General features: G+C 46.7%; 1 protein-coding gene across 1 annotated transcript in view; it reads left to right on the top strand.

Moving 5' to 3' along the window:
* The first annotated feature begins 2847 nt into the window (after positions 1–2847).
* GATA4 (GATA binding protein 4) overlaps positions 2848–10737 on the top strand; it is a 42506-nt gene continuing 34616 nt past the window's right edge. Inside the window, exons 1-2 of the mRNA XM_035110885.3 lie at positions 2848–3189; positions 8062–8830. Coding sequence (XP_034966776.1) covers positions 8308–8830 — 523 coding nt within the window. The 5' untranslated portion in view covers positions 2848–3189; positions 8062–8307. The remainder of the gene's footprint in view (positions 3190–8061; positions 8831–10737) is intronic.

Here is a 10737-nt window from a genome sequence, read left to right as displayed (position 1 = left end):
TTCTGCACCCTTCAAGACTGATAACAGGAAAAAGCAGCCATTGATTCTGGGCAGCAATGATTTATCATTTTCTTACTGCTGGTTTTCATAAACTGGGTTTTTTAAGAAATGAAAATGAAAAGTTGCTATCTTAATGCATTCTGTCTCCATTTTTTTTAAAAAATAGTTTATATATGCTGCTTTAGATGCCAAAATGTCAAACTCCTGTCTGCAAGTTAGCAGGGCTAAACCCCCAAGTAGGCAGCTAGGCTGGCAAGTCTGCAAATCTCATGGCCCAGTGAAGAAGACAAGAAAGTTACAGCTATTTTGGTTCCTCAATGCAAGTTAATGGGATTTCTGAAGACTTGTGTCCACGTAGATGGACTTCCTCCACCCTTTAAAAAAAGTGACACTGATTCATTGGAAATGTATAGTTTAGTCAGTGGAAGATGAGACTTTTAATCTCAGTATTGTTGGTTTGAGCCCCACGCTGGGGCAAGATTCCAGCATTGCAGGGGGTTGGACTAGATGACCCTGGAGGTCCCTTCCAACTCTATGATTCTACAAGAATACCATGGCCCACTTCCACCAATGGCTAGAAGACATGACAGCTCTTGCAACATACAAATGGATTGCTTTTAGACGCAGAATGTGCATGGATAAATATAACAATATTTGGAATCCATTTATAAATAGTATAATGTCTTGTTCATAATTTTGCATTTGTTGGAATAACTATTACTTTCACACCCATATATCATATTGGATCACAATTTCAAGGTTTCTTTGTTAGTTGCCTTCTTTCTTTTCTTTCACTTCCCCACTGAAAACTTTCAATTTTTTTTTGTGGATTAGGCCCTGGATCCGTCCGGATTAAATAAGGTCTGATCCAGGTTTGCAAATCAGGCTTTATAAATTGTATGTATTTAATAACCCTGCCCGGCATAATCGATCACAACACATAGCATTTGAATGGCAATGACCAGGGGTCAGCAAACTTTTTCAACAGGGGGCCGGTCCACTGTCCCTAAGACCTTGGGGGGGGCAGATAATATTGCGGGGGGGGGGGGATGAACAAATTCCTATGCCCCACAAATAACCCAGAGATGCATTTCAAATAAAAGCACACATTCTACTCGTGTAAAAACATGTTGATTCCCGGACCATCCGCAGGCCGGATTTAAAAGGCGATTGGGCCAGATCCGGCCCCCGGGCCTTAATTTGCCAACCCACCAACTTTTGGGGGATCCCAGCACCCTCAAATATTTTTACGGGGGGGCAGGGGGTGGAGGGACCTCAGCCCCTAGGAGTTGACTCGTATGCTAGTAGCCATCCCTAGCCCTCTTCCCCATTAATTTGCCCAAGTCTTCTATAAAAGCCAACACTGACCAACACTGCCTCCTGCAGGAGTGAGTTCCATAGTTTAACTATGCACTGTATGAAGAGCAGGAGTTCCTTTTACGGTATCTGTCCTTAATTTCCCAGCATCCAGCTTTCATGAGTTCAGTAGGATAGAAAGGCAGGGACATGGTGGGAGGGGCACAGTGGGCATTGCGGGGGTTTGAAGGCTGTCAGGGGGGCCGCAGGGCGTCCCAGGGCCCGTTGGGCAACCTGGGGGGCTGCAGGGTGGCACAGGCACTGTCCTTCCCTCAAAAAGCTAGCTAAGCAAGTTCTGAAGATGTTCCCCCCAAAAGCTCAGCTTAACTCTGGCTGATCTCCTAAGAAAAGCTCAACGACTTTGGGCGATCTCTTAAAGAAAGTTCCACCTCTTGGTCATTTCAGTTGCCCTTTCCCGAACCTTTCCCAACGCCACAATATCCTTTTGAGGCCCACATTCGCAGCATGTTCCCACTCCTGTCTCAGCGACATCTATCCTGGCTTGGTCATGTCCACAGAATGGAAAATTTCGGGATCCCCAAGGACTTGCTGGCCTGGCTGTGTGGGAATGCCGCAAAGCTTGGAGACGACCAGTGAGGTTGCTCACATCCATAGCAGTGACCAGCAGAGGAATGAGCACTTAGACGAGTGGGGGGGACAGACACTGCTATGGAACACCTCTATCTGCAACAAAGCATGCCTCTCCTGTAATGGTCTCTGCCAAGACAGACAGGTGCCAGCAACAACAAGAAGACCTTTATTTATACAGGGAACTAATGAGAATATCCATTAAAAAAGCAACTGTACCAAAAGGAATTCTTGTGAAAATAAGTAATATTTAGGGGGGGGGGAATTTTGTCCTTGTTCAGGGTGCTATATTACATAATAATATTGCCCCTATTGTCTGTCTGTCTGTCTATCATCTATCTATATATCTATCTGATCTACACACACATAGAGTTTCCCTCCCCCCCCCAAAGGAATGAAGCTTGGCTCATTTGTGCAGCAGATACACTCCCACGTCGAAAAGGCATCTTTTGGGAAAGTGGAGGAGCAGGGGGTCCCAGGTTCAGTTCCCAATGGCATTTCCAGGCAGGGCTGGGGATCACGGAATCTTAAGAGTTGGAAGGGACCCCGACGGTCATCTAGTCCAACCCCCTGCAACGCAGGCCTCTCAACCCGATGTGCCCCCATCCAATATGAAACCTGAGCAGACCCTGCTTAAGCTTTGCAAATGTGTCAGCTGTTCCGTTGCTGCGACGCTAACAGGGGGCCTCCGACCAGAAAACCCTGCAGAGCTGCTGCCGGCCCGTGTTGACGCTACTGAGCTGGCTGGACCAGTGTTCTGAGTCATGGGAAAGCAACTCCCTGTGTGTTCCTATGGTGTGGCGAGGCCAGTCGACAGGCAGGAGGCAAGAAAGTGGGGGGAAAGGAGGAGGAGGAGGAGGAGGAGGAGGAAAGAGGTGGGAAGCGTCAGCAGAAGCCCTGCTTGTCGAGGTCCTGGCCGAGGGGGGCTGGGCCGGAGGCGCCTGACGCCTGCCTCTCCCTCCCTCCCTCCCTCCCTCTCCTTCTCCCTCTCTCTCCCGGCAGGAGGGAGGTGTGCTGCTCCTGCGGCCGCCCGAAGCAGGCAGCTTTCAGAGACGGGCCAGGAGCCTCCCGCGGGCCACTTGCGGGCTTTCTCAGCGGGGTGACCGGCGTGATCAAGGCTCCCTGGCCCCCGGAGCGCGAGCGTTGACACAGCAGGCTGCGCCTCGGCGCTGCTCCAGAGTGGAACCGGCTTCGCGGGGAAGAGAGCCCGACTCGGAGCAAGCAAACGGAGACGGAGGAAAGCAGGTCGGCTGGATTTCTCTGTCTCTCTTGCAGACCTCTCACCATTTTTCTTGATTTTCCCCTTCTCTCCTCACCAACTGTTCCCAGAGATATATTGCGCGCGCGCGTACTGGACCTTTATAGAACCGTAGACCTGTAGAGTGGGGAGGGATCGCCAAGTGCCATCTAGTCCACCCCCGGCCACGCAGGAATCGCAGTGAAAGGACGCCCAAAGAGCATTCCTCACCCTCAAAGAATTCTGGGCTCTGTAGTTTAGGATGGGCTGCTGGCAATTGTCACCCTGCGAGGGAGAAACTACAGTGCCCAGAACTCTTTGAGGGAAAGGCTGCTCTTTGGATATATTTGATGGGTAAGTGTACGCGGATCGAGAAAATCTGGTCGTCTTTCGCTTCGTTTGACGCTGGATTCTTAGGGCAACAAATGTCGCTCCCTTTTTACGCAAGATCCACTGTCCCCTTGGATAGGTTCCGATATAGGTTTTCTCCTGTCTGTCTCTCCCTCTCCGCAGCCAACCCGGCCTTTCCTTTCCCAGCTGAAACTGTAACCTTCTCCATGCAGGTTTCCCCGGGAATGAGGATCGCTGAACCCAACGAGGCGAGTAAAGCGAGCTTAGGATCGCGCTGCGATGATTCCACCACCCCCGCTTCCACCTTCTCGTTCTTTCTCCTTTCCAGTTTCATTTCGCCCCTTCTCGTTCTCTCTCTCTCTCTCTCGCTCCTTCTTCTCTTCGCCAACTCCCTAGATCTCCGTTCGCTTTCTTTTTATATCATTTCCTTGCTTCCCACAAAGCAGACATTCTTTTCGCTTAAAAAGAGAGAGAAGAAATCAGCGATTGGAAACGCAACGAGGGTCCCTTTTTAGAAAAGTGAAAAATAAAACTTCTTAAATCTTTCTACCGAATCGTTACAAATAATCCCTTCGCGGTAGTTTCTCTTTTTTGCGCAAATCTGCTATACCTCTGGTTATTCCCCTCTTAGGGTAGTAGTGGGATTGATTCAGTCAAACGTGAAAACTTTTACCTCCGATCTCAGATGGATTGATAGATGCCGTGTAGAAATCGATGGGGATGAACTGTGCGTAATATGAATTATTATTGCTACTCTTCTTCTGAAATTATCATAGGTCTCCTTGCTGTTCTGAAAGTCTTCCTTATTTGCCTTCTTTTTAGCTACTGGCTACTATATTTATTTATTTTAAAAAAAGATTTGTGTAACAAAACCTATATGCCGCTCGAGTGTAATAAAACTTCTAAACTGTTTGCAATAAAATCTCCAAGCGGCCTTGGCTACTTTGTAAACCCCAGGTTTGCTGATCGAGATTCTCATTTAACGGGGAGGATTTTCATTTTTTTAAGGGGCACTCTTGTTCAAAAGGTGATCCCCCCCTCTCGCTACTCAAACAGGGGTTTTTTTGGGGGGGTGGGCGGCAATAAGAAACATTTTTTGAAAAAAAGTGGGGTTTCAAATGTAGAGCTACTATTTCTTTCTTCCCCACTAAGGCACTGTTTTGTAAAAAAAAGAAAGAAAGAAAGAGAAAAGTTAATTATTATATCCTAAACAGTCTCTCTTTTTGTGATCGCTTTTTTTAAAAGCAGGGAACAAGCAACAAATATCTGATTTTAAGCCCGGAAGTTAAAAAACCCCTTTTGAGGGTGGGACGGAGCCATTCAGAGGATCTGATTCAGTATTCTTATTTTTACTGTAATTTCCGCGTAAAAAGGGTTGCGTTCCGAGTAAATCGCTTTTGCAGTATTTCCAAGTAAAGCAGACGGCCAAGTGAGTGAATAAACCTCTGCTTATTCCCCACGTTCAAATCTCCTTCGCAAAATGTAATACCGTAATAAAAACATTCCGTTCTTAAAAGAGGGGAGACGAAAACGATTTGGGGGGGGGGGAACCCTGTAAGGATAGATTTAAAAAACAAACAAAAAACCTTCCAAATATTTCTAGTATGCTTATCCTATTTGGATTCTCTCCCCCCTCCCCATACACACACCTTTAAATTTTGCAAAGTTTTATTTAAACTTTGCAAAATGCCAACTATTTGCATCTACATATAAAGAGGGGGTCTCTTTATTTACATCTGGGTTGGAGTTAATTGAATTTCAAAATTGCAAAAGCACCTTTTTAAACCCCGCTGGGAGAAATGTAGTAGGACACACATTCGTTTGCTAGGAAGTTTTAAGTCCTGCTTTCAGTTTTGAAGTGTTCAAAGTTGGCTGGAGCGTGTCCGTATTTCCTGCTGGTCTTGCTATTTTGTGTGATCATAACTGTACGCTTCTCAAGGCTGCAATGCAATGCTGAAGGTTATACATTAAATCGCATTATTTTGTGCGTAATTGCCCGCAGATTTTATATTTGTGCACGTTGCAATTTAGATTGGCTCCTGCGTTGTCAGAAAATATTCATTATTTTGAAGAGTTTAGTTCTACAAACATTTTCTGGAGGAGATTGCTAAAATATATTAGATCAATCCGATTCATGAGTGAATCAATGTAAGGGTATGATTTATTTTTTTAAGGAAAAAGTGTGGTGTGTTTTTTTTTAAAGGAACGCTGGCAGCCGATTTCTGCTTGATAAATCTGGAACAGAAACGGCTAAAACTTTTAACAAATGCTGCGGGCCTGTACAGACAGACTTGTGTTACAGTAATTGTGTTAATTTCAAGTTACTTTTAAAAAAGGAAAGAGAAAAGCTTTCCTCACTTACGTTCATTTCTGCTGTTATTGAGCAGCAGAGGATCGATTGGCGAAGAATCTTCGCGACGCTTAAATTCGGTTTCACCTACGGGGAATGAGGAGTGGGAAGTGGGGGAGTGTTAATTCGTATTAACCCGGAAAATCTGGAAAGAGAGGGTTTGTTCGCTTCACCTTGGCGCAAAAACAGCGGGCATGCTGGGAACATTTTGGGGGGTGGGGAGCTGAGACCGCTTGTGATCCCATTTAACAGAGAAGCCACCCTTATCCATAAAAATAAAAAAAAACCTAATCTCCGTTTATGTTTCATTTCCACGAGAATTTCCTTTGGGGCCGATTGGCAGGAGAGAGAGACTGGGGACGGCGGCGGGGAATCCGGTCTCTAAATTCAAATCTGGTATCTGAGGAAGTGTGCATGCACACGAAAGCTCATACCTATGACAAACTTAGTTGGTCTCTAAGGTGCTACTGGAAGGATTTTTAAATCGAATTCAGTGTATTTTTGAGAAGAGCTCGATTTTTGGCATCAACGCTGACCCATTTCTTTGGGAGAGAGGCTTTTCAGAGAGGTTTCAGGGATGGGATCTTGCAGTTCTTGGGAGTCAGGCTATCAAAGTCCACGTGCTTAGATGGTGGGGGTGGGGAGCTTGAGAGTCAGGGAATGAATGACACTTTGCACATGCCCAAAGGTTGCCCGCCCATCGCCTTGTGGAAAGCAGATTGCGTTTGTGTTCAAAGTAGGTTGCTAGTTCCTGTGTCTCCTAAGCAGGGGTTGTCCATGCAATCCTTTTGAGTGACTCCATGTGCTTCTGCCCTTTAAAAGGTTCTAGTCCTCTCTGTTTCAGGCATTATGTGTTGAGGAGACCATTTGAGAAGGGAGTGGAGGTCGCCTTGCTCCCTTGGTGCCTGCGTGCAAAATGCAGACTGCTGAAGGGGACTGGTTTTTTTGTGTGTTGCAGGGCTGGCTTCCAAAAGGCCCTGGAGAGACACTGTGGCACAGTGGTTAGAGTTGTGATTACACTTAGGCTGGGGAGACTCTGGGTTCAAATCCCCCACAGCCATGAAGCTCACTGGGTGACGACTGCTCTCTCCGTTTCATCCACCTCGCAGGGTTGTGGTGAGGATGAAATGGAGGAGGGGCATTTGAACTCTGAATTCCTTGGAGGAAAGGTTAGGCTTGAAGGTTAAGAACAACAGGAAAACAACACCTTCGTATTCACCTGCGGCAACAGAAGGACGAGCAATTAATGTTAGTTAGCCTGTCCTGCGTTTCCTGCTGCTGTTTTGAACATGTAGATGTACATGCATTGTAGATGGGGATCACACATGTGTTCCATGCATGTGTTCCAGGGCTCTTGTGTGCACAATTATACACCTCCCCCCTTGCAGTACGCACATCCCACATGGATCCTACGGTACTGCTTGCCTCTCTGTGTGGTTGGGCAGAACTGGCAGATCTTAACTGCACAGGAGGAAATCATGACTTATTACAGTTGCCTTTTGATGTGTACACAAATGTGCATTTTGACAAGCGGGGAGGGGGGGTGCTGTTTAAGGCTGCAAAGAATAGCTCTGTAATGAACATTCCTCGCCCTCTGAGCATGCACAGAAGTCATGAACCTGGGAGGAATTGTGGCCTGTGGCATTTTCAACCCATCCCATCCCTGAGCATGCGCACAGTTTCCAGACATCCCATTTCTGTGTTGACCCTTGGGGGGGGGCGGGTACCCTCTCAGCTCTACAATTTTATCCTTCCATGAAAAGTATACACGTATGTCACAGTACAGGGGGGGGGGACCTATCCTACTCCCATCTTTCTTTGTGCAAACCTGCTTATACCTTTGCTCCCCCCAAAACAACTTTTTTCCATTTTCACCCCACCCCATCCCTTTTAGGCTCCAGTTTCAATCTATTATTTTCACTCCCTTTCCCAAAAGGACAGTCTGCTGCTGTGATGTGATTTCAGATCAAACAGCCAGACTTGGTCCAATTAGCAGCCTCCATACCCCCAGGGACAAAGGTTTGGCTGCACTGGTGGTGCCCTCTGACCGTCTCTCACCTTTTATACCTGCCTTAAACAAGGAGGGGAGCCTTTTTGAACCAACTTTCCTCTCCCTCTTTCTCTTCCCCCTACCCAGACTTTACCTGCATGTCTCATTCTGTCTCCTCTTCCTCTCTAGGTGTGAACCAGGCCCGGGAGGGAGAGGAGGATGCCAGACCACGGAAGCCACAGCTGGCTCTGATGCCTGGAAACACCTTGAAGAAAAAGGGTGCATCTTCCTGTTAGGACCCAGAAAACTGCTTCCCCACCCTATCCTCTCATCCTGGACCTGGCTGGAAACGGCACTGTCACCTCCTACCCTGATTTTTGGAGGTAGACTCTCTCTTCCTCTTAACCCCCTTGGATCTCGCCTGCTCCTCCAGAGATGTACCAGAGCTTAGCCATGGCTGCCAACCATTGCCCTCAGGCCTACGAAGGGGCGAGTGGCTTCATGCACGGTGCGGCTGCCACTTCTCCCGTCTACATCCCTACCACGAGAGTCGGCACTATGATTCCCAGCCTGCCTTACCTCCAGGGGTCTGCCTCATCGCAGCAAGGCAGCCCCTCCGCCCACTCCATCTGGACTCAGCCCGGAGCCGAGAGCGCCTCGTATAACCCCAGCTCAACGCACCCGTCTGTCTCGCCCAGGTTCTCCTTCGCCGCCGGCTCCCCCATCCCGACCACCACCTCCAGAGAGGGGGCCACGTACAGCAACCCCCTCAGCATCACGGCCAACAGCAGGGAACAATACGCCCGCAGTTTCAGTGGATCTTATTCCAGCCCCTACCCAGCGAGCTACATGACCCCAGAGCTGGGGGCCACTTGGACTTCCTCGCCTTTCGACAACCCCATGCTCCATAACCTCCAGAATCGGGGGACCCCAGGTGGGGCAAGACACCCCAACCTAGGTAAGATCCGCTCTCTCTGTTACCTTTAGTAACAAGAAAGAAAGAAAAAAGCTACTGTAATTGGTTAGATGCCGGTCAGTTCAAAACCAGCACACCCAAAACCTGCTTAGCAATGTTGTTGTTGTTGTTGTTTAGTCATTTAGTCGTGTCCGACTCTTCGTGACCCCATGGCGTGCTATGGTCCATGGGGTCACGAAGAGTCGGACACAACTAAACGACTAAACAACAACAACAACAACATTGCTAAGCAGGTTTTGGGTGTGCTGGTTTTGAACTGACTGGCATCTAACCAATTAATGAACTGAAAATTTTATCTGGAGAAGAGGGCGCTTTGAAATGATACTTTTATGCTTAACAGCAAAATCGTAGATGCTAACAAATAAGGTGCGATGAAGCAAATGAAAGCACCTGTTCACAAACGCTAACGGTGTTTGTGTTGGTTAGAGCGTGGTATTGATAACACCAAGGTTGCAGGCTTGATCCGCATAAGGGACAGCTTCTTATTCCTGCATTGCAGGGGGTTGGACTAGATGATCCTCGGGGGTCCCTTCCAACGCTATGATTCTTTGAAATGGAAGGCTGCATAAAGTTGTGCTTTGCTGCTAAACGTGTTGTTCCAAAGCATAACGATGAATGCACATCTTTCTATGAATTTGTTGGGTTGATTTATGTGTGTACGGTACTTTTATAATTAGTCATTTTTACTATAGACCAAACTTTTATCGAAGCATTCACATGTACTCTCCATCCCCCAGTTTTTAGCTATCATGATCCTTACGGCTGACTGCTATTTCCTGCTCATACATTTAGGCGAACTCTGAATATTCTACTACTTGGTTATTTGAAGGATGTTATCTCTGAAAATGAGGATTTTTCTTTTTAAAAAAAAAATCTTTTCCATGAGTATGAGTTAACTTAACCATGAATAGTAATAAAAATGCTACTCTAGGAAAAGAATTGGGAGCATCATACATTCCACTTTAAGAAAATATAAACGGAGCTGCTTCTTTCTTTTTTAAAGGTCTGGATCCATCTGTATTGCTAAGTAAAAACAAAACTCCAAATGTTGCTGATTTTGGAGAGAATGCCTTTCCTTCAGTTGTTGGTTCTGGGGAAAACCTGATTCAGTGCTATGAGGTTTCAATTTTTTAATATATATATTTGCATATGTTAGTTCTTTTAAATGTAGAGGGGCTGAACTTGACCATGCCTTGCCTAGAGGCTGCTAAAGACCCAGCAGTCTGTGGGTGGGGCCCTGATTCTTTAGCTCCAGGCTTGGGGGGTGGTGGAATTGCAAGCTTCCTGCTTAATTTAGGATACAAAGGGAAAGTGATGGGTTTCTGTCCCTGTAAAGATGGAAGCAGCTAACACTTTGTTGAGGCCATAGGGTGGTTTTTTAAATCTGCTGCTAAAGATGCCATATTTTTTCCTCTCTCCTTTAATTTTAGAGCTTTAGTTGACATGAATTAAAACTATTTGACAGGTAGGGCTCTAATCCCCAGAGACTTTGTTAGCAATAAGAAGGTTACCAGATTGCTCAAGAAATTCAGTCCGCACACAAGCGCACCACAACATCCAGTTGCAAAGGAAGAAATTGGGAGTGAAATCAGCTAGGGAGACAGAAGCAGCTAAGCATTTTGATGTGGTTCTGGTTCTGATGTGTCTGAACCTGGGAGACAAAGGTTGGATTCCACAATCGCTATCCTGGAGGACCCTCAAGCTGTTCCTAACTTACCTAACTCCTAGCCCTAACCTACCTCTCAGGGTTGTTGTGAAGGTAAAATGGGGAGCGGGAGACCTTGGGTAGCTTGGAGAAAATGTGAGAGGTACGTGTAACGAAATTAAACGAAATTAAACAGGCAGCAGCAACAAACTTGCAGCACCTTAAAACATGGCATGTTGTAAAT

The sequence above is a fragment of the Zootoca vivipara genome, chromosome 3 (genome assembly GCF_965207765.1).
Source record: "Zootoca vivipara chromosome 3, rZooViv2.hap1.1, whole genome shotgun sequence".
Lineage (NCBI taxonomy): Eukaryota > Metazoa > Chordata > Lepidosauria > Squamata > Lacertidae > Zootoca > Zootoca vivipara.
This window is presented reverse-complemented; position numbering and strand designations above follow the sequence as displayed.